This window comes from Neolamprologus multifasciatus, chromosome 9 (genome assembly GCF_963576455.1).
Source record: "Neolamprologus multifasciatus chromosome 9, fNeoMul1.2, whole genome shotgun sequence".
Lineage (NCBI taxonomy): Eukaryota > Metazoa > Chordata > Actinopteri > Cichliformes > Cichlidae > Neolamprologus > Neolamprologus multifasciatus.
This window is the reverse complement of record NC_140447.1, coordinates 30781945-30806074: the sequence shown is the minus strand read 5'-3', so window position 1 is coordinate 30806074 and position 24130 is coordinate 30781945. Positions and strand designations below refer to the sequence as shown.

Below are 24130 nucleotides of genomic sequence, written 5' to 3'. Positions count from 1 at the left end.
GTAATATGTACATACATATATATATATATATATATATATATATATATACATATATATATATACATATACATATAATTTACTATAAGTTATTACGTTACTTTTCTGACACAGAAATTAGATAAGTATTTTAAATACAATATTGACTAAGTAATTAGTAATTAATTACTTTTTTAAAGTAACTTACCCAACACTGCCGGTCACAAACTGTTTGCCTTCTTACAATTAACGACACACCTGATGCCGACTAAGTGCTTCTACCTTAAATACCTTTACATGAACAAACCATACCAAAACAGAAAAAGTTGACCTCTAGTGGCCACATATGTTATCAAGCCAAAAATGGCTCCTACGCCCCAGCCACTAATTGTAATGGCTATCAGACATGGCAATTCTAATCACAAAGAAAATAAGGAGCCACTCATACAGTCTACTTTGGACATATATAGTCACATAAATAACCACAAGCAAACAGAGCATTTAAATACACTTTTACACTAATGTCTAATGTAACAGGCAAAGTTTAGTTACAGGTCTTTCAAGAATGTTAGTTTTTGTTTTTAAAAGTACAGATTGTACAAGTCCATTTTTGTCATGAATGGTTTCCAGAACTCTTCCAAGTGGCCAGGAAACACATGGTGCAGAAGAATCCATTATAATGACTATATCTCCAGGTTTTAGATTCTTCTTCTTCTTCTTTTTTTTGCCTGTCCCGGTTGGTTCTTTTGCCATCAGAATTATTGTCTAAAGGCGAAGAAAGATGCCCAACGGATTTAATATACCAAATGGACCATCCCAGCCTTGCTGTAATGGTCTATTTGATTCACCGTTTATTGTTTATTTTATTTTATTTTTACTTGTTAAATACGGGACAGTGACGTGCCTGGGAGCTCCGCCGGTAGCCAGCTTTTCCAGAGTGACAGAGCCCCAGGCTCCAGGCCCCGACAAGCAGCCACCAAGGAGTGAGCCGGTGGGTACCTCGTCGCCGATCCCCGGGCACCGATGTCTGCGGGCGTCTGCTACTGACAGGGGAAGTGGTGGGGGGAGATGTCCCAAGAGAGGTGGCGTCTGATACCCGACCTGACATATAGACACAGACATACAGGCACACACAGAAACATCCATTCCCACCCTCATGCTCTCATATGCAATTACTCAACATTCACCCAACGTGGAGACAGACATAAAGAGACACTGTACACACAATCACACTCCCCAAGAGTACTCTAAGCCCCAGGGAAAGGTACCCATGCCCCTGGAGGGGGAAACTGCACCAAGACCCAGGTAGTGTAACCCTTTTCCCTGGGGTGGAGAGAAGCAGACCGCCCCGGCTCGGCAGCAGCAGGGAGGCCCCACATTCCAGACCCCAATCGAACGGCCAACTTCTCCTCCCAGCCCCCCTGCTCCAGCAGGCCGCAGAGAACGGGGATTTGAGAAGACTCCAAACCAACCTCCGCCCGCTCATATGTAGTATTGATGCATATGTGTTCTAAGGTGCATTTAAAACCAAGGAGGGCATGGAGCTACCTGCCAGAGAGCAGCAGGTAAGCGCATAGCCCCTCCTGATAGCCCTCAATGTCTACATGTATTTAAAATTGGGAGGTGGGCAACGATGCCAGGGGTGAGGTTGTACACCCTGATGGTAATTTGGAAACCGTGTGGCGTGTCCACCCCCAAGATCCTATATGTATGTGTAATGAGAGTGTGAGTAATGTGAATGTCTAAGTTGTGGGATAAAATGAGGCACAGGCAGCCAGAAGGGGACAGAGGGGGGGATGCCTCCCCTGCACCCTGATGACACACCTTTACCCCTAGGCCCTGAATGTGTGGGTGATTGTGGTGGAGCGGGAAGAGGGAGGCAGCTGGAGATGGGGAGGGAAGGAAGGGAGGGGCAAGTGACCCCTCCCTGGGGCCAGCTCCCCCGCTGACCCCAGTAGGCACAACCACACTCTGGAACCCACCAGGGCAAGGGGGCCCAGGCCCATCCGCACCGGGGCCCGCAGCAGCAGCACCGCCCAGCCCCACAGAGTCTGGGGGAGCCCACCCGACTCCACCCCAGAGAAAACTGCACCCACCCCATCATCCATTAATCTCCCAAACTACACAAGACAATAGACACCCAGGTTGAGTTCATTCTCTACCTCTCCTATATCTCTCCCCCACCTGCAGAGTGAGCTCCTGTAGAGAGGAGACCACCTGTAAAGATATAACAACCTCCCCACCAGTTAGAGAGCCCCCTAGTTGGGCCGATGCACCAGAGGTCCCCTGCACTGGGGTTAAGCCCCCCTGCACCCACCCGCCCACAGCTCTGGCGACACAACAGCCAAGACCCAAGCCCCCAAGGCCCAGCCAGGACCCCAGACCGGGGGCGGAGCACCCCCAGACCCCCAAGCCTCCACACCCGTCTCGGACCCACCCAGTGGCAGCCAGGCTACCAGGCCAGTAACCAACGTCCGCCAGCACAGACCCTCCCCCATCTCCGCTGTACGCAGCCACAAGGAAAACACCATCTAAGAGCCACCAGAGCCCCTAACCAGGTCATGGCCACATTCCCCGGGTTAGGCCCTCCAGGGAAAACGTCCCTAGGGACTCCCCAGACGCCCTAAGGCCGTCCCTACCCCCATATCAACCACAATAGCGAAGGCAGGACCAAACCATGACCCCCCACCCCCACTAGGTGATGAAGCCGATCAAAGGAGCCTAAAGGGATTGATCAAATGTGATGGCAGAGGCTGTATCAAGACTAATGTGATCTATTAGATGTTTTTTTTTATTGGTTAGAATTAAGATTATTTTTATTTTTCCAGTTAATGAGGACCATTTTTTTGGCAATGCATAGGGCCGTAAAAACAACGTGGGCTGTGTTTATTTCTGCAGTGACCTCATCCAAGTTGCCCAGCAAGCATACTAAAGGGGAGGCTGGAATGTTACATTTCAGACACTTTGATAAGTCTTCACATATCTCACGCCAAAACTTCTGAACTGGTGGACAGAACCAAAGAGCGTGGATGTAATTGTCCGGTGTATTTGCTAGACAGTGTGAGCAGTTCTTGGAAGGCGTTAAGGGTTCAAATATTGAGGAGGGATACAGGAGGAATTCCAAAATAAAACACTGATCCGGCCGGGTGGAGTCAAACGATGATTTTAATGAACACACGTGTGGGAGATGAACACTGTACTCAGACAGCATCGATCTCCCTAACAATACACAAGCAGTTGTTTTATACCATCAGGGTTTAATTTTATGATGCCCCCTCATGCGTCATCACATGCATAAGTTTCAAAACCCCAAATGTTCCGTTAACAACTTTAACACTGTTTGAAAGAGCATCTTCTTCGCCTCCACGCCAGGTGCTTCCGGTAGCTCATCTCGCTCTCGCTTCTCCAAAACCTCAGGGCCATGCTCTGCAACAAACTAGCAATTCTGCACGCACAAAAATGCAGTTACAAGCAAAATAGGTCTGAACTCTCACCTAGAACATAAGCCTACCTACAGTGTGTATGTGTGTGTGTGTGTGTGTCCTGACCTCAATTGGCACTCTGTGTCACCTCTCACCTCACCCACTAATGTTCACAACCAGACAGAGGCCACTTCCAGATGTGTAGCAGTTTACTAAAACTATATATATATGTAATATATTGAATAAATGCTGTAAATGAACGCCACTACTCAAAGCTTAATAAAAAGATATAAATGAATAAAAGATAATAATGAATAACCTGGTTATTCAAATAGCATCCTCCCAACAGCTCCTCAAAGTAACTTACACTTAGACGCTGCTTTAGTTTCACTTTCACAAGCACGCTCTGCAAAAGCCTACGTTTCCTGTCTACTTTGGCTCAGAGTTAGGCCTTTCTTTTATAATGCAATATAATCTGCATATAAACATTTAAGATTATGAAAAGCATTCAAAAGCATTTAAGATTATAGATTTAACTCAACAGTTTAAAGTGGTTATAACTGCACCTGTAATAAAAGTAAATTGGGTGCCAATATGTTTAAACATCTGAATACAATATCAATGCTGTAGATTATGTTATTAAAAACTTTTCAATGGATAAGAAATCCTAGTTTGCAATTAATACAATACAAAATATTACATAGAGTGCACTATACTGGTCATAGGATGTTCAAGATGGGCTATACGCTGTGGAGATCAGAGAAATATTTTACTGCTATTGTTCATGGTCATCATCATTACCATTGCATTAATAACATTAAGCATATCTGAGACCAAAGGTTTTGGGTCTAAGCTGATCGATAAATCTGCTTCCCATTTTGCAATAGGAAGGGATATTGATTCATCTATTTTAGAAAGTGTTCTGTATATTTTAGACAATAATTTGGGGGGTTTTAGATTAAAAAATTGTACCAAACTAGGTGGTGTTTGTAATTCACCTTCACTAGGAATAAATTTCGTTTTTACTATGGATTTAGGGATCGAATGGCCCGTAGCAATGGGCCAGACACCCCATACTCCCGCAACATCTCCCACAGGACACCCCGAGGGACACGGTCGAATGCCTTCTCCAAGTCCACAAAACACATGTAGACTGGTTGGGCAAACTCCCATGCACCCTCAAGTATCCTCGAGAGGATAAAGAGCTGGTCCAGTGTTCCGTGACCAGGACGAAAACCGCATTGTTTCTCCTGTATCCGAGGTTCGACTAGCGGACAAACTCTCCTTTCCAGCACCCTGGCATAGACTTTCCCAGGGAGGCTGAGGAGTGTGATCCCCCTGTAGTTGGAACACACCCTCCGGTCCCCCTTCTTAAACATGGGGACCACCACCCCGGTCTGCCAGTCCACGGGTACTGCCCCTGATCTCCACGCAACATTGCAGAGGCGTGTCAACCAGGACAGCCCTACAACGTCCAGAGCCTTCAGGAACTCGGGGCGGACCTCATCAACACCTGGAGCTCTGCCACCAAGGAGTTGTTTAACTGCCTCAGTGACCTCACCCCTGGAAATTGGCGGGTCATTCCCCTCATCCCCAGACTCTGCTTCCTCCTCGGAAGACGTGTTAGTGGGATTAAGTAGGTCCTCAAAGTATTCCTTCCACCGCCTGACAATTTTCTCAGTGGACGTCAGCAGCGCTCCGCCAGCACTATACACAGTGCTGGTAGAGCACCACTTTCCCCTCCTGAGACGCCTGACGGTTTGCCAGAATGTCTTCGAGGCAGTCCGAAAGTCTTTTTCCATGGCCTCTCCGAACTCCTCCCACACCCGAGTTTTTGCTTCAGCCACTGCCCGGGCCGCATTCCGCTTGGCCTGTCAATACCTGTCGGCTTCCTCCGGAGTCCCACAGGCTAACCAAGCCCGATAGGACTCCTTCTTAAACCGCGTGGCTCCCTTCACCTCTGGTGTCCACCATTTGGTTCGGGGATTACCACCACGGCAGGCACCAACCACCTTGCGGCCGCAGCTCAATGCAGCAGCTTCGGCAATGGAGATGCTGAACATGGTCCATTCGGACTCAATGTCCCCAGTCTCCCTCGGAATGCTGTTGAAGCTCTGCCGGAGGTGAGGCCATTCGATCCCTATACAACCGTTGCAAGAGCTTGGTTCGCATTGCCGGCAATAAGTCGGACTCGTTTCCGGTGGGTGATGGGCTCCGCCAGGGCTGCCCTTTGTCACCGGTTCTGTTCATAATTTTTGTGGACAGGATTTCTAGGTGCAGCCAAGTGGCGGAGAGCTTTTGCTTTGGTGGCCTCAGAATCTCATCTCTGATCTTTGCGGATGATGTGGTTCTGTTGGCTTCATCAGGTGAGGGCCTCCATCAGGTGAGAGCCTCCATCAGGTGAGGGCCTCCAACGGTTCGCAGCCGAGTGTGAAGCAGCGGGAATGAGGATCAGCACCTCCAAATCTGAGGACATGGTTCTCAGCCGGAAAAGGGTGGAGTGCCCACTCCGGGTCGGGGATGAGTTCCTGCCCCAAGTGGAGGAGTTCAAGTATCTCGGGATCTTGTTCGCGAGTGATGGGAGAAGGGAGCTGGAGATCGACAGACGGATTGGGGCTGCAGCTGCAGTAATGCAGACGCTGCACCGGTCCGTCGTGGTGAAGAGGGAGCTGAGTGTAAAAGCAAAGCTCTCAATTTACCGGTCGATCTACGTCCCTACCCTCACCTATGGCCACGAGCTGTGGGTAGTGACCGAAAGAACGAGATCGCGGATACAAGCGGCAGAAATGAGCTTCCTCCGAAGGGTGGCTGGCCTCTCCCTTAGAGATAGGGTGAGAAGTTGGGCCATCCGGGAGGGGCTCAGAGTAGAGCCGCTGCTGCTCCACATCGAAAGGAGCAAGCTGAGGTGGTTCAGGCATCTGACAAGGATGCCCCCTGGGCGCCTCCTGGGTGAGGTGTTCCAGGCATGTCCCACCGGGAGGAGGCCCCGCGGCAGACCCAGGACACGCTGGAGAGATTATATCTCTCGGCTGGCCTGGGAACGCCTTGGTGTTCCCCCGGATAAGCTGGAGGAGGTGGCTGGGGAGAGGGAGGTCTGGGCCTCGTGGCTTAGACCTGCTGCCCCCGCGACCAGGCCTCGGATAAAGCGGAGGAAGATGGATGGATGGACTATGGATTTAATTTGTTGATATTCCAAAAATCGTTTGTTGATCCCATATTGTGTAACTAGTCTGTCAAACGAAATAAAGTCTGTTCCTTCCAATATATGTTCCAAGTATTTAATTCCTTTGCAACTCCAATCTGGAAAGTTTATCGAATTATTGTTTTGTAATATGTCCGGATTGTTCCAGATAGGTGTACGTTTCCATGGGATTAATGAAGACTCTGTCCCACCATGCTGTCAGAGAAGAGCTGATGTTGATGCTTTTAAAGCATTCATGTCGTTTGATGTTTGAGCTGAAAAATGGTAAGTCTGAAATTTCTAGATTATTACATAGTGCCTGTTCTACATCTATCCAAGGTTCATCTGAGAGGGTGTGTTTAAACCATCTAGAGATGAACTGAAGCCTATTGGCTAAAAAATAGTGATTAAAGTTTGTATGTAGGGCTGGACCATATTATACCGTGAATGGTATAATATGGCCCAGCCCTACATGCGAACACAATTTAATGAGAAGAGTTGGTCCAAACAGTCAGTCTTAAATAAGAAGATAACAATATACATACATACCTCACAGTAACTGCACTTAAAGTTTCTTTCTCGTGTGGATCTGTTGGTGGATTTTAAGGTAACGTGGAGCTTTAAAAGTCTTATCACAAACGTCACATTTATAAGGTCTCCCAACAGTGTGGGTAAACATATGGTGTTGTAAGTCTTTATATTTCACAAACAGTTTCCCACACTGATCACAGCAGTAAACGTCATTTCCAGTGTGAATGCGGAGGTGAATATTTCGGCTACTTAGCCAGCGGAAGGTTTTTCCACAAATGTGGCAGTTGTAAGCCTTAAATCCGGAGTGGATAACTTGATGATGTTGTAAGTAGGTATGGCGAGCAAAAGCTTTACCACACTGATCACAGCTGTACGCTTTAACTCCACTGTGGCTGAGTTGGTGTGTTTTTAAACCTCCAGCATGGGTAAAAGATTTTCCACACAAGTCACAGGTGTATGCTTTAACTCCACTGTGGATGAGTTGGTGTGTTTGTAAGCTAACAGCCTGGGTAAAAGATTTTCCACACAAGTCACAGGTGTATGCTTTAACTCCACTGTGGATGAGTTGGTGTGTTTGTAAGTTAACAGCCTGGGTAAAAGATTTTCCACACAAGTCACAGGTGTATGCTTTAATGCCACTGTGGATGAGTTGGTGTGTTTTTAAGCTTCCAGCCCAGGTAAAAGATTTTCCACACAAGTCACAGGTGTATGCTTTAACTCCACTGTGGATGAGTTGGTGTGTTTGTAAGTTAACAGCCTGGTTAAAAGATTTTCCACACAAGTCACAGGTGTATGCTTTAACGCCACTGTGGATGAGTTGGTGTGTTTTTAAGCTTTCAGCGTGGGTAAAAGATTTTCCACACAAGTCACAGGTGTATGCTTTAACTCCACTGTGGATGAGTTGGTGTCTTTTTAAGCTTCCAGCATGGGTAAAAGATTTTCCACACAAGTCACAGGTGTATGCTTTAACGCCACTGTGGATGAGTTGGTGTCTTTTTAAGCTAACAGCGTGGGTAAAAGATTTTCCACAAAAGTCACAGCTGTATGCTTTAACTCCACTGTGGATGAGTTGGTGTGTTTGTAAGCTTCCAGCCCAGGTAAAAGATTTTCCACACAAGTCACAGGTGTACGCTTTAACTCCACTGTGGATGAGTTGGTGTGTTTGTAAGCTTCCAGCCTGGGTGAAAGATTTTCCACACAAGTCACAGGTGTACGGTTTAACTCCACTGTGGATGAGTTGGTGTCTTTTTAAGCTTCCAGCCCAGGTAAAAGATTTTCCACACAAGTCACAGGTGTATGCTTTAACTCCACTGTGGATGAGTTGGTGTCTTTTTAAGCTTCCAGCGTGGGTAAAAGATTTTCCACACAAGTCACAGGTGTACGCTTTAACTCCACTGTGGATGAGTTGGTGTGTTTGTAAGCTTCCAGCGTGGGTAAAAGATTTTCCACACAAGTCACAGGTGTATGCTTTAACTCCACCGTGGATGAGTTGGTGTGTTTGTAAGCTTCGAGCCTGGGTAAAAGATTTTCCACACAAGTCACAGGTGTATGCTTTAGCTCCACTGTGGATGAGTTGGTGTCTTTTTAAGCTTCCAGCGTGGGTAAAAGATTTTCCACACAAGTCACAGGTGTACGCTTTAACTCCACTGTGGATGAGTTGGTGTGTTTGTAAGCTTCCAGTATGAGTAAAAGATTTTCCACACAAGTCACAGGTGTACACTTTATATCGACTGTGGATGAGTTGGTGTGTTTTTAAGTTTCCAGCCAGGGTAAAAGATTTTCCACACAAGTCACAGGTGTACGCTTTAACTCCACTGTGGATGAGTTGGTGTGTTTTTAAGCTTCCAGCCTGGGTAAAAGATTTTCCACACAAGTCACAGGTGTATGCTTTAACTCCACTGTGGGTGAGTTGGTGTCTTTTAAAGCTTCCAGCCCAGGTAAAAGATTTTCCACACAAGTCACAGGTGTATGCTTTAACTCCACTGTGGATGAGTTGGTGTGTTTGCAAGCTAACAGCCTGGGTAAAAGATTTTCCACACAAGTCACAGGTGTACACTTTATATCGACTGTGGATGAGTTGGTGTGTTTTTAAGTTTCCAGCCAGGGTAAAAGATTTTCCACACAAGTCACAGGTGTACGCTTTAACTCCACTGTGGATGAGTTGGTGTGTTTTTAAGTTTCCAGCCTGGGTAAAAGATTTTCCACACAAGTCACAGGTGTACGCTTTATATCGACTGTGGATGATTTTGTGTTTTTTTAAGTTTCCAGCCAAGGTAAAAGATTTTCCACACAAGTCACAGCTGTACGGTTTAACTCCACTGTGGATGAGTTGGTGTGTTTTCAGGCGTTCAGCCTTGGTAAAATCCTTCCCACACTCCTCAGAGCTATATTTTTTCTCTCCCTTTCTTCTGTGAGGTTTGTCGGCCTCCTGAGAGCGCTGACTTCTCGCTCCATGTTGGTCCTGCAGTGACAGAGATACAAACAGAGGCAGTGAGTGAAATGCAGTCGTGGAACAAACTGAAACTCCATTAGTGGAATCAAAGATGTCAACAAACAAATTGTAGGTGTGTTACCACCATCTTCTGGTGATATTATCACATTACAATTATGAGCTACAATGAGAGTTGTGACGTGCACACAGTTTCAATAGCAGAGATATTTTTGCTCACCTTTTGGGTTGAAGTCATTGTTTCCTCTGTAGTGGCTGAGCCTAAATGGCTCATCTCCTCCTGATGATCAGCTGGAACAAAAAATATATTTATATGTATTTCATCCTTGACCAAAAGAAGCTGTGATGGAAAGCTCAAATCCACTCAAACTAAATGTCTTCAGTCAGTGTGTCAGCCTTATTAAATTCCGTTCTTTTGAATTCTTTTGGCGACAGAGAAAGACTGGACTCAGAGTTGTCAAGCTAAAAAAAATAAAGATATTTCCGGAAATTGAGGCCTGTCACACTAACACACGCTCAGGTCTGAAAGCATTAGTAGCCAGAATGGGTATATATATATATATAGTTCTGCTACACGTCACACACACAGTTTCGATCAAAACAACTTCTTCTGGTGTGAGTAATGTGTGTGTGTGTTACTTGGTTCTGCTTTTTCCCTCTGGTTTCCTGTGTTTTATTAATATGGCGCTGCAGCTCTATACTTCCTATTTCTTAACTTCCCCTTACTGAAGCCTCTGTTGCTAGGCGACCTGTCACCCTCTAACCTAGCTCTTTCTCACAGACTCAAAGTTATTATGCTCAACCTTTCTGCGAGCGAACGCTCAACTTCTCCCAGCATGCTGAGCTAATGATTAGTTGGTGTTTTTCTCCAAACACTCTGTCACTCTTCTCTCAACGTGTTCACAATAAACTGTGAACAGACACCGAGGAGAGCAGCAGAAGACCTCATTCAGGAGCTAAACTCAACATGAACTGAACTCACAGTAAAGTTAGCTCGGTGCTTACCTTTAGATGAGCCCACAAACCGAGAGAAACTCCATGATGAAGCTGGAACTCTTTCCAAACACAGGAAACAGATCAGGGAGCAGAGACCCACGTGGTTCACGCTGATCTCAGCTACGATCCAGGAGACAAGGGTGGGCAGATCGTTGCAGATATCGATCAGGACGTTGGTAGTAATATATGATCGATACTTTAGTTTGTTTCTCTCCTCTAACTTCACTACTTTACTCCCGTTTAATGAAAAAGCAGCTCTCTCTGCTTGACTCCTCTCCTGCACACATTTGCTCCGCCCCATTTTTCCGACTCTGCTGTGGTTTGTTACTGTGGGGTCACGTGACTCAGCTACACATCGTAAGTAGGTGGGGTGTGTTCCAAAAGTACCTCCTCTTTCCTTTTCCTTGGTTCTTTTCCTTTGCCTCGATTAAAACATCCTTTTGGGAAGGAGAATTGCTAAGGACTCAGGAAAAGAGAAGAGCGGTGCTGAGAATTGGAACAGCCTTACACTAGTCTCTCTGTATCAATGTGACACCCTGGAGCGAATCTTATGGACGATCACAAGCGTCACACACCTGGAAATAAAGCATTCTGTCCTTAAATAATGATTTGTGCAATAAAATACACATTTGTAAATCCATTCGCAAAGTAAAGCTTTAAAATAAAACCAGCACTGAGCCGTGTTACATTTATACACAGTGTTAGAGCAATGGCATCATCCAAGATGGTGGCGTGTGAACAATGCAAGGCTCAGTAGCTGTATCCCAAAACATAAGCCGCATTGTTCGGAGGACCCAGCCTTCGCGGTCTATGTGGGCAGGATCCTTCGAAGACTGAGAAGACCGGAAATGCGAGGCTGTGAAATGGGACAGTCTAGCCTTCAGATTTGCGTCACCAGCTGTGACACCACAGTGTGCCGTAGTTCCTTGCTATCTAAAATATAGGCAGAGGTGGGTACTCCGTTACATTTACTTGAGTAAGTTTTTGAAAAAAATGTACTTTTAAAGTACCTTTTTTGCACGATACTTTTTACTTGAGTAGATTTGTGAAGAAGAAACGGTACTGTTACTCCACTACATTTGCAAAATTCGACTCGTTACTTAAAAAAAAAAAAAAAAGTTTAACACATTAGATAACATGGCGCCAGTGAAGTTTCCGGTAACTTTTTTACCAATCAGATGTGGCCATGCAGTCACATGACCAGTTTGAAACTGTGGCGGGCAGAGCGGCCCAAGTGTTTCAAAGTAGCGGACACGCGGAAAGAAGAAACCCATGAAAACATGGCAGAGTCTACGCTAGAGCTGAAGAGGATGAACACGCCTGGCCTTACATACAAAGGATGTTTCGCTTAAAAGCAGTACAAAAGAACAGCTATGTCTTCAGCGTCGGTGTCTTCAGTGAGAGCCAAAACACTTTTCAGTGTGAAAAAACTCGTGTAACCTGAGGAAACAGTAAGTTTTCTCTAAATATCTTTTTAGCTGTGGTTAGCTGGATGTCAGTCTTATGTTACAGCAGCGGTGTCCAGCTCGAGCTGCGAGTCATATTTTCGGCGATAAGTTTGTGGGTGTTTTGTGCAGCTTTGGCTGTCCTTTTAACTGCTCGCTGGTTAGCTAGCGTGAGCTATAAGCTAACAGCTAGCCTGGTTAATGACGCTGGAGTTCAACGCACATGCAAACAGCTCGTCTCTACTGCTTTAACTGTTAAAACAGAAGCAATACTGCAGCTGACAGGGTTTATTATGTGAAACAGCAGCTTGTTTAGTTTAAACAGTCTGCATTAAGCTGGGCAAACACTGTGCGATTTTTTTCAGTCGCGTTATTCAGCTCCTGCTCAAACTGTACAATTGAATCTCAGGGGTTAGAAGTTCATAGGTCACGATGCAGGGTCTCACACTATACAGTCTGATGCGACCTGAAAATCTGTCTTTCCCTCACTCACACAGGCACACACACCACCACCGTCAACTTTGCTAAATTACTGATGAAAAACACTGACCAGGCAGCTGTGATTGAGCAGCAATGTCCATCCAACTCTTTTCATGGTTGTTGTAGTCGTGATAATTTTGTGAGGCCACATTGAAAAGCCTCGGATACGGAAGCGTAGTACGGAAGCGTAGAGCTGCCACCCAGGCAAAAGAAAAATAGAAAAGTGAAAAGTATATTGTTCTAACAATATACCTTTCACGTTTGAACAATATACAGAATTATCACGTTCGTACAATATAAATATTAAATAGGCTACATAGCAGCTCCAGTCACGCTTCCATCACCGTCTTATGGACAGCCAAACAGGATGATCCATTGGCTAGCACTGCTTAGCCTTGCACACATTCTTATTTTAAACGTAATCTGGAATTCTTGCAAACTGTTTGTGCGGGATATCAATAACAAAATTTTGTTTTTCTACAGGAGTTAGTAAAAAACATCTCCAGTGTGATCAAATCTTCTTGCCAAACATCCGCAGCTTTGCAGTGTATACAGAACTATAATAACCAGAGCTAATTCTTTTGAAAACCATACATCTTTCCACAGGTCTCAACTTCATCAGACATCACCTAGACACAAAGCTGGATGATGCTAGCACAAACAGCAGCCTAACTGACTAAGATGATGGATCCATGGGGTCAGGAAAGCCAGAAGCAGGGCTGGAGAGGTACCTTTCATGTCCATTCACTGGAGGTGTGGATCTATTGCATGGCTTTCCTCACATCAAGAAGCTGTCCATCAAAATCAATACTGCTCTTCCTGCATCTGGAGCTTGTGAAAGACTTCTTAGTCATGCAGGACTCCTGTTCACTGCTGAACAGTTAAAGCTTCACAGAAAGAACCTTGAGAGAAAACTGCTGCTGAAGCTTAATCATCACCTCACTGAGTGAAGAAATGGCACATTTTTGCTAAATATGCAGAAATAGATGCACACCCATACAATTTATGGTAAACTGAGCTGCCTTGTATGAACATATGTTGAAGATGCCTCGTTCTAATGTTTTCTCTGAGGCTGCTGTGCCATTTGGAGCAAAAATGAATATAAAGTTTACAGCATATCTTGTCACTGGAAATAGTTTGCACTGTTTATATATTTATATTATTTAGGTATTGGTGAAAAAAGCTTGTTTGAAAAATGTTGTAAAAATCTGAAATCTTGAAATTAGAATTGTTGTGCCTTATTTTGTTGATGTTTTTACATATATTCCTTTTGAAAATACTACAATTTGTATATTTAGTTATTTTTGTTTGTCTGATAGCATTTATTTATAAAATAAATTGGACATTTCAAACAGTTACTCGCTACTTGAGTAGTCTTTTCACCAAGTACTTTTTTACTCTTACTTGAGTACAATTTTTGGATACTCGACCCACCTCTGAATATAGGAGGACACTGGTGTTAATTCTTGACAGTCTCACACTTCTGTTTAATCAGTTTTCTGTTTGACGTTCATTCAGCTGTGTCAAAATCCCAGAGGAACCCACCTGATGGATTACTTAAGTTTTATTTAATTTAATCTAATCTAATATCTTTGATCTCAGCCAAACCGGTTTATTCTGGCAGTGGCATGTCTAGAAAATTTTTGGTTTTTCAGAGTTACCTGACGAGATGGGCAGACCAGTGATGAAGTCAACAGCGATGTGCGACCAAGGACGACTCAGAGTCGGCAGAGGTTGGAGGAGGCCAGAGGGTGGTTGATGGATGCTCTTGTTTTGAGCGCAGGTCGAGCATGCGGAAATATACTCGCGGACGTCTTTGGCAAGGGAAGGCCACCAGGCAAAATGTTGAAGGAGGGTAATAGTGCGGTGGACCCCCGGGTGGCAGGTGAATCTGGCAGTATGAGCCCAATGTAACACTTGTGACCTTACTGAGGAGGGGACGAAGAGCAACCCTGGAGGTCCCGTTCCGGGGTCTGGTTCTGTCCGCTGAGCCTCTCAAATAGCCGACTCGATCTCCCAGGTCAGGGCCCCGATTACACAGGTGGGTGGTAGAATGGGAGAGTCCCGATTTGCGTCTTCGGAGGCGGCGAATTGGTGTGAGAGGGCGTCTGGCTTGACATTACGGGAACCGGGTCTGTAAGTGATTGTGAACTGGAATCTAGTAAAAAACAGGGCCCACCTGGCTCGCCTGGTGTTGAGGCGTTTTGCCGATCGAATGTACTCCAGGTTCTTGTGATCGGTCCAGACCACAAATGGCTGGGCAGCGCCCTCTAGCCAATGGCGCCACTCCTCCAGGGCTAGCTTGATGGCCAGTAGCTCTCGATCTCCCACATCATAGTTGCTCTCTGCGGAGGTGAGACGGCGTGAAAAGTAGGCATAGGGATGCAGCTTACCTCCTTACTGCTGGGAAAGCACCACCCCCACTCCAGCGTCCGAGGCGTCCACCTCCACAATGAACTGCAGGTCGAGATCGGGTTGGACGAGAATGGGCGCCGAGGCAAAGCGGTCCTTCAGATGGGCAAATGCTCGTTGAGCCAGCTCATCCCAGCAGAAGGGAACCTTGGGAGAAGTAAGACGGGTCAGAGGCAGGGCAAGTTTACTGTAGTCGCGAACAAAGCGACGATAAAAGTTTGCGAACCCCAGAAAGCTTTGAGGCTGTCTACGGTTGGAAGGGGTCGGCCAGTCAACAACGGCTTGAACTTTTGCAGGATCAGTTTTGAGGTTACCCTGATCGATGACGTGCCCAGGAAGGAAACAGTTGAGACATGAAACTCACACTTCTCCCCTTTAACAAAGAGACGATTTTTGAGGAGACGCTGAAGGACTTGCCTGACATGGTGTTGGTGGTTGGCGACAGAGCGGGAGAAGATGAGGATGTCATCCAAGTAGATGAAAACGAAATGGTCGATGAAATCTCGGAGCACGTCGTTCACGAGAGCCTGAAACACAGCTGGAGCATTGGTGAGACCGAAAGGCATTACAAGATATTCGAAATGGCCCAGGTGAGGATTGAAAGCTGTCTTCCACTCGTCTCCCTCCCTAATCCTCAACAGATGGTAGGCGTTGCGCAGGTCCAACTTTGTGAAAATGGTGGCACCCTGGAGAAGCTCGAACGCGGAACTCAGCAGAGGGAGGGGATACTTGTTTTTAACTGTGATGGCGTTGAGGCCGCAACAGTCAATACAGGGCCGTAAACTCTTATCTTTCTTGGTGACAAAAAAGAAACCAGCGGCAACAGGTGAGGACGAGGGCCGAATGAGACCAGCGGCAAGTGACTCATTGATGTATTTTTCCATGCTTTCCCACTCCGGTCGAGACAGGCTGTACAACCTACTGGTCGGGAGTGGCGCGCCTGAGAGGAGGTCAATCCCACAATCGTACGGCCGGTGGGGGGGGGGGGGGGGGGGCAGTGTGCCTTATCTTTACAAAACACTTGCGCCAGGTCGTGATAAACAGATGGTATGGAGGACAGATCAGGCGGTTCTGAAATAGTTTTATTGCGTGGTAGGCTCATGGCAGGGGTGGCGGCTTTTAAACAAGACATGTGACACTCCTCCCCCCACCCCGAAATACTTTCTTTTCTCCAATCGATCACAGGGTTATGTTGACATAGCCAAGGATAGCCTAAGACTAGTGGTGTGAGTGGGGCTTTAAAGACGTACAACTGTATGGTTTCAACGTGATTGCCAGAAAGAGTCAGGGAAATCGGTTCTGTGACATGAGTAATGTCTGGAAGACGCTGGCCACTAAGGGCTGTGACTTGTCTCTGTGGCTTTTGAACCCTAAAACACCCCTTGGTCTAGCCCAAGGGTCAGGTCCTCTGACACAAACAGTAACATAGTGTACGCTGTTAACTACCAGGAGGATTTCCAGGATTTATACATCGGGTAAACTGGACTGCGCTGTGCACATTGAAGAGAATGGCAACCTCAACATCGAAGTTTACCGGAAGCCCACACACATGGACCAGTACCTCCTGTTTGACTCCCATCACCCTCTGGAACACAAACTTGGAGTAATTAGGACCCTACACCACCGGGCAGAACATGTTCCCTCTAAGCCTGAAGGGAAAAAGGAGGAACACACACATGTAAAGGAAGCACTCAAAACGTGCGGCTATCCTAAATGGGCATTCTTAAAGTCAGCAAAGAGGCACAGAAAAGAACATCAGACACCAGCGAGGGAGGATAAGAAGGACAGACGCAACAACATTGTCATCCCCTATGTAGCCGGAGTATCAGAGAAACTCAGGAGGGTTTTCTCCAAGCATGACATCCCGGTGTACTTCAGACCCAGCAACACACTCAGACAAAAACTGGTTCACCCGAAAGACAAAACGCTAAAACACAGACTTAACAATGTGGTGTATGCCGTACAGTGCAGCGAGGAATGCCCAGACCTCTACATTGGAGAGACCAAACAGCCACTTCACAAGCGCATGGCACAACACAGAAGAGCCACCTCCACAGGACAAGATTCAGCTGTCCATCTGCATCTTAAGGATAAAGGACACTCTTTCGAGGATGCCAATGTTCACATTTTGGACAGAGAGGACAGATGGTTTGAAAGAGGAGTGAAAGAAGCCATCTATGTCCACTGTGAGCGACCATCTTTGAACAGAGGCGGTGGTTTACGACACCAACTCTCTGCCATCTATAATCCAGTTTTGAGATCCCTTCCCAGACGCCTTAACGCCCACTCACACCCTGGGCCATCTGACCTCAGGAATTCGCATGATAAGGTGGGGCCAGGTTTCACAATGAACTCACCTGAAACTCTGGCTGATTGGGACCCACACCCAGTTCCACACCTTGGCTCAGGCGATTAGAGGATCATCAGGGGGTCCTTTTGTCCCTCTGTGGGGGGACACTCCCACCAGGTTTATATCTGGGACTCTCCACCATTTGACCTTAGAACTGAAGAAGCCTCTCGGATGAGAGGTGAAACGTCTTCAAGTAACTTAAAGAAGTCCAGACGCTTTTCTTTGCAAGCTCCTTTGACTACGATGACCTGGATGACTGAGAACCTTCACAGACACATCGGGTAAACCAAACAATCTCTGGAGAAACAGATGGCATAACACAGAAGAGCTACCTCTTCAGGCCAGGACTCTGCAGTCCATCTACACCTACAGGCCAGTGGACACTCTTTCAATGATGAGGATGTACACATCCTGGACAGGGAGGAACGCTGGTTTGAGCGCAGAGTCGAGGAGGCCATTTACATGAAAAGGGAAAGACCATCTCTGAATCAAAGAGGGGGCCTAAGGGTACATCTTTCACCATCTTACAATGCTGTGATTGTAGCCATTCTCTGCACGTGTCGCCACGCTGGACACAGCATGGCCTTATTTTCTTTACCCTTTGACTCAGCTGTGACCTGCTTTTAATTAGTTCAGGGTCAGTTTCCTTTTCATTAAGTCTTCTTACAAGTACATCAGAATGATCTGCTGTCATGCTAACACAAGTTGACACATGGTTTAACAACATTTCACATCAAAACCACGAAGGGAAGATCAATTTAAATAGTTATATCCAACATTATTATGTTCTAACTTAAGAAAATACACAAAGTGTGACTCTTGAACAAACCTCCTTCAATGTTCAGAATGATCAAAGTGGATAACAAAGACATTTCTCTCAGTCACCTGTTTGTGTTTATGAAAAACAAGGTACTAATCAGTGTCAGTGCGCCCCAGGGCAGCTGTGGCTACAATGTTGTTTCCCATCACCAGTGTGTGAATGTGTTTGTGAATGGGTGGACTGTATGTAGTGTAAAGCACTTTGGGGTCCTTAGGGACTAAGTAAAGCGCTATACAAATACGGGCCATTTTCCATTTAATACACAGTCTGTGATTGCTCCACATTGTTAGTTTACTCTGCCTGTCTGTGGGTTTTTGTCCAACTTGGAGTGAACAAAAGCAGAAACAGTAAACTGTGAAAGTCTAGTTTATTTCATGAATACAAAAGAAAAGCATTTACAGTCAGCAGAAAAAAGATAAAATGGATACTGCTATATAACATGGACAGTCAGAAGTAAAATTCATTGTCTTACCACTTAAGATATGTTTTAAACTTAAAAAGAAAAACACACTGAAATTAGTTTCTGTATTTGCCTGTAGGTCTTGTATACAATGTGGAATGTTAAAACATTTTCAGCGGTCCCCAACCCCCAGGCCATGGACCGGTACCAGTCCATGAGTTGTTTGGTACCGGGCCGCGAGAGTTGAGGCTTGGGCGTGAAATTTATGGTTTTCATTAACTCTCTTTCCCTGGGTCTTTTTCCCATGTTGTAGTTGCGTGTCTTATTTTGATAGAAACATCTACATGTTACCATATTGACCGGAGAGCATTAAGGGGCAGAGAGGAGGATGTTGCTCTCAATCTTGTGGGCGCATTTCCGGAGGACGCTGCTAATAAAGTTACACAATTACACGGTGAAATCACGTTTATTATTTTATTTACAAAATTCCACAGTGTTTGTCTTGGTCATATCATTTTATTTTGTTGTATTTATCTGCCTTAAAAGTCAGTCCATGAAAATATTGTCTGACATTAAACCAGTCCGTGGCGCAAAAAAGGCTGGGGACTGCTGCTGTAGATAGTTAATAAATCTGTTTTTTCTGTTTTAAAAGTCATATAAAATATACATGTTTATAATCTGGTTTTCAGCACGGTGGCACAGTGGTTAGCACTGTTGCAGCACAGCAAGAAAGTCCTGAGTTCAATTCCACCACCAGGCCGGGGTCTTTCTGTGTGGAGTTTGCATGTTTTCCCCGTGTTTGCGTGGGTTCCCTCTGGGTACTCCGGCTTCCTCCCACCGTCCAAAGACATGCAATTTGTGGGGATAGGTTAATTGGATAATCCAAATTGCCACTAGGTGTGAATGTGCGAGTGAATGTGAGCGCGAATGGTTGTCTGTCTCTGTGTGTTGGCCCTGCGACAGACTGGCGACCTGTCCAGGGTGTACCCCGCCTCTCGCCCTATGACAGCTGGGATAGGCTCCAGCGCCCCCCGCGACCCTGAAAAGGAGAAGCGGAAGCGAATGGATGGATGGATGGAATCTGGTTTTCATTTTGTATGTGGCCTAATTTTCACCTTCATCTTTTGCTGTGATGTGTTAGCCTTGTGACAGACTGGCGACCGGTCCAGGGTGTACCCCGCATCTTCCCTTAAGACAGCTGGGATAGGGGGGAGGGAAGGAGGGATGGATGGGTCTGGATAACTTTCCCCTTCTCTCTGCATCCATCGTGTCCTACAGCAGGGTGTGTTGGTGCTTTCTAAATTTGCTTCAATGTTTTCTTTCTTATTATTCTTTTATGATTGTCTGACTTCAACGTTATTTTTCCAGGCCGGCACAAGAGCTCAACCCAAATGCAGATACCAATAGAGGCAGCGATCAGATTCACTGGTTTGATGAACACAGTTTTATTGTTGTTTAATTTATTCATCTGACTACTAGAATAAAATTGTTTTTGTTTTAAAGGTTTTCATTAACATCTTTATCACCGTCAGTTTTGCAACCTTTTTGCAGACAGACATCAATCATAGCCATCACACTAAACCAAGGAATTAATGATTAAACAAGCTATTTAAAAAAAAAAAACAGAAAAAAAAAAACAGAGTTCTTGGCCATCGCTCGTCTCACTGTCCTGGAGCTGATGAACAATAGCAGTCATCTGCAAACTTTAACGTCTAACAGTTCCCAATTTTCTAAAGATGCCTTGCCCTCTGCAGGCCACCTCTGTAAGTATAAATATGTTCTTTGCCTGATCAAATGAAGCTTAGATGGACTTGCTGCTCCACCTTGTGGTTCAAATTGGTATTTCACAGAAATACAGCCCACGTCCACAACAGTTTCAAACTTGGAGCCTGACCTCTGACCCTGAAACCAGAAGAGGATCTTTCTGTCTCTTGAGATTCATTGTGATCCAGTGATGGGAGTGATTTCATGATCACGCTGATGTTTGCACAGAGCAGATAATGAAGTGAATGTTTTTGCACATTGGTAACAGTGAAACAGTTTATTTACAGCGTGGGATCGTTTGTGTTTGGAATATGAACGGAGATTACCAAACCTTTTGTCACACTGGTCACAGCTGAAGTTCCCTTCAACATGTGTATCTTCATGAACCTTCCGATTATCTGGACCTGAGAAACTTTTGTCACAGTGTCTGCACTTGTATGGTTTCTCTCCTGTGTGGACTCGTTTGTGTCTTTTAAGCTCACCTGCAGTGGTGAAGGATGACCCACACTGGTCACAGACGTGCTTTTTAACCCCACTGTGAATGAGTTCATGTATTTTTAAATTAGTTTGAGTGGGGAAGCCGCTCCCACATTCTTTGCAGTAGATCATTTTGTCTCCAGTGTGTCTACGTTGATGTATTTTCAGGCTCTTTGGATGACTGTAAGTTTTTCCACAAAGATCACAGCAAAACTCTTTCCCACCACCACAGTGACGACAGGGTTGAGAACTGGATCCATCTGTGTCGCTCTGCTTCTAAACAAAGACACAAAGACAGCGCAAGTCAGTCCTTCAACATTTTAATCCTGAATGAAGCTTGAAATAAAGAGAATCTCTGCCAACATCCAGTTACATTTTACTGTTACAGTGAAACTATACACATAGTTGCATTGATAGAGAAGCCACTGAAGCAGCTCAGCGCCTTCGTGAACGAGGTGCAGCGAACAAATTCTGTCTAATACTGCGTGAGTCATGGCACCACTTACCTCAACATCCAGTTGTGAAAGCTGCATCAACCTGAGCCAAAAAGTAATCGAGCTGGAACAAAAGATATCCACGTTATAACAAATCCAGGGGGTGGAACGCGAACTTGACACAATCCTCCTTGGCAAAGCTCAAACCACCGCTACTAGCGCTGAGCTAGCCGACACAGTGCACCACCCAGCTGTTGTGTCCCAAGATCCCACCAACAGTCAACCCAGGCTCTCAACTTGCGTCGCTAGTGTTTCTGCCACGGACGAGAACTGCTGGTTTCAACTAGGGGCCAGACCCAAGGCTCTGGTCAGCTCCACTTCACTCCAACCAGCGCCATGGACCGTGGTTGCGACGTGCGGTGGCTGCAGAGGGGCCAGGAGGATCCGTCTCTCGCACCCTCACCCCTCCGGTGCGGTAGTACTGGAGAATAAATTCAATGTTGGATAATGTGGACTTTCCTGGATAATGTGGACTTTCCTCCTCTGGCCGCTAGCCCTCGCCATCCCGCTGTATCGCTGAGGTCTGCGGCATCTCCACCACTACGCCACCGGAGCCGCAGCGGGCAGCCCGACGCTGTGGTGCAAACTCACCGCGGAGAGCTGTGCTTTACCCTGGTTCCTCCGAGAAGAAGACCTGCCGCGCGGCTACCTGGGAGTCACTCACGCGGTCCGGCTGGTGCATCTCCATTTGAACACCCCCGGTGCCGTGGCGCGTGCGTCCCAGATGGCCAGCAGCCCCCGGTGGCACCTCCTCTCTCCACGCTGGTCCTCGGGGATTCCATCGTCAGGAACGTGCAGATGAGGGGGGTGCTCACCCTGTCGTTCCCGGGAGCCACCATTGTCGACATAGTGGACAGAATTCCTAACATCCTGGCGTCCCACCCACAGGCCAACCGGCTCATCATCCACATCGGCACCAATGACATCCCCAAACAGCAATTCGAGCTGCTGAAGCTGGACTTCCTCCAACTCTTCAGCCTCCTTGGTTAGTTGCAGGTAAGTGCTTTTATCTCCGGGTCCACCCCCACCTGCGGCAGAGGGATAGGCCGTTTCAGCCGGCTGCTCAGCCTTAACACCTGGCTTTCCTCCGCCTGTGTCTCCCATGGTGTGGGTTTTATTAACAATTTTGATGCCTTCTGGGAGAGGAGGCATCTTTTTGGGGCAGACGGGCTACACCTCAACGCCTGGGGATGCCGTCTGCTGTCTGCCAATTTGGCATTTGGCGTACAGCACTCCCGCACACGGCCCTGTCATTACCCCAAACCGACCTTACCTGCTGATCTGTCTGCCACTGACTGATGACCCCGTGGTCCCAGCTCCTATATTTGTTCCACTTTTAACAATAATACACAAAACTCTGGACTCGGACCTCTCTCTCCCACAGTCAACATAATACCCGTCATAATACTCTGGACCTGGTCATCACCCATGGGCTGTCCAGCAGTGTGTCCTCTGTTGTTGACTTGGCTGTCTCTGACCACTACTGTGTGTTTTTTTAACATCACCGGTTTTATTCAGCGGGAGACCTCGGTGCGAACTGTGAGGAGGTGCTATCTAACCTCTGAAGTGGCTGCAAATTTTACCAGGGTTTTAGACGAATGCCCCCCTGTGATTTTACCTGCACCCTGTGATTTTATTTTTAATCATTTTAACAGCAAACTGAAGAAAAGCATTGACTCCGTTGCTCCACTCACCACCAAAAGATTAACGTAAAACATGCATCACCCTGGAGAAAGGAAGAAGTCAAAAAACTCAAAAGAAATTGCAGGGCAGCAGAAAGGAGATGGAGGAAAAATAAAAATGCAATCAGCCATCAAATATTTTGCGAGCAACTTAAAATTTACAATAATACACTAAGGAATTCAAGAAATTCATACTTTGCCGAAATAATCAGTAATAACAAAAATAATCCCAAGGTCCTCTTTTCCACCATAGATCATTTATTTAATCCTGATTTTAACAGCTCCAACAGAACCCCCACAGACTCACTCTGTGAGCAGTTTGCAGACCACTTCAGGGGAAAAATCAGCGCCATCAGATCTGATATTTTATCTTCTCGCGATATGATTTTAAACACATCTGAGGGCTCAATTGTACCTGAGGAGACACTGGACAGCTTTGTCCTGGTTAATGCTGAGAACCTTAAGAAAGTTTTCTCCACAGTGAGACGCACCACACGTCTTTTAGATCCAATCCCCTCTTCACTTTTTAAAACACTTTATGGATTTTTTGAAGCCAAGCTTTTATAAATGATGAATTGCTCTCTTAAGTTGGGTGTCTTCCCTGCTGCCTTTTAAATGGCGGTGGTGAGGCCCCTTCTGAAGAAGAGCAATTTGGATTGTAATGATTTTAATAACTACAGACCTGTATCCAACTTACCATTTTTAAGTAAAATTTTAGAAAAACTTGTTTTTACTCAGATTAATGACTTTTGAATGATAGACAGATCCTGGAGATATTCCAGTCTGGATTTAAGGTGAACCACAGCACAGAGACTGCTCTCCTAAAGGTTTTAAATGATCTTAGATGTAACTGGGACTCCCAAAAGCTCTCAGTCCTGGTGCTACTGGATCTAAGCACAGCCTTTGATACAGTAGACCACGCAATTCTTTTAAACAGACTGAAACACATGGTGGGCCTCTCTGGTGCTGTACACAACTGGTTCACTTCCTATCTCTCAGACAGAACTTTTATGGTGAGTATGGATACATGCTCCTCTAAGATCCATAAAATGACACGTGGTGTGCCCCAAGGGTCAGTTTGGGGCACACCACGCCCTCTTGGCGGTGTCATCAGGAGGCATGGAGTGAACTTCCACAGTTACGCTGATGACACTCCGCTGTACATCTCTGTGTCTCCTGATGACACCAGACTAATGGATGCCCTTTTTAACTGTATTTTAGATATTAAAGCTTGGATGGCAGAAAACTTTT

The 24130-nt window shown here is 46.0% G+C and overlaps 2 protein-coding genes across 3 annotated transcripts in view; both read right to left on the bottom strand.

The window, feature by feature from the left end:
- Positions 1 to 564: 564 nt before the first annotated feature.
- On the bottom strand, positions 565 to 12908 carry LOC146511867 (uncharacterized). 2 transcript variants are annotated; one of them, XM_085171679.1, is made up of 4 exons: positions 10565 to 12908; positions 9780 to 9850; positions 7129 to 9571; positions 565 to 3421 (listed from the first exon to the last, which is right to left on the bottom strand). In XM_085171679.1, the coding sequence occupies exons 1-3, from the start codon at positions 10854 to 10856 to the stop codon at positions 7145 to 7147; spliced, it is 2790 nt and encodes a 929-aa protein (XP_085027805.1). In that variant the 5' UTR covers positions 10857 to 12908; the 3' UTR covers positions 565 to 3421; positions 7129 to 7144. The 2 variants fall into 2 exon arrangements, with proteins under 2 accessions (XP_085027805.1, XP_085027804.1); XM_085171678.1 differs by lacking the exon at positions 565 to 3421 and having other exon boundaries at positions 6365 to 9571.
- Positions 12909 to 18412: 5504 nt separating this feature from the next.
- Positions 18413 to 24130, bottom strand: part of LOC146511866 (uncharacterized) — a 36625-nt gene continuing 30907 nt past the window's right edge. Inside the window, exon 5 of the mRNA XM_085171839.1 lies at positions 18413 to 20979. Within this exon, the coding sequence (XP_085027965.1) occupies positions 20401 to 20979 (579 nt within the window). The 3' untranslated portion in view covers positions 18413 to 20400. The remainder of the gene's footprint in view (positions 20980 to 24130) is intronic.

What these genes read in the sequence shown, in the direction of transcription:
- LOC146511867 (XM_085171679.1), bottom strand. Translation starts at nt 10,856, where the DNA reads ATGGGGCGGAGCAAATGTGTGCAGGAGAGGAGTCAAGCAGAGAGAGCT. An exon ending in GTTTGTGGGCTCATCTAAAG is followed by an intron (nt 9,851 to 10,564) that starts GTAAGCACCGAG and finishes TTTTTGTTCCAG; the next exon opens with CTGATCATCAGGAGGAGATG. An exon ending in CAATGACTTCAACCCAAAAG is followed by an intron (nt 9,572 to 9,779) that starts GTGAGCAAAAAT and finishes CTGTCACTGCAG; the next exon opens with GACCAACATGGAGCGAGAAG.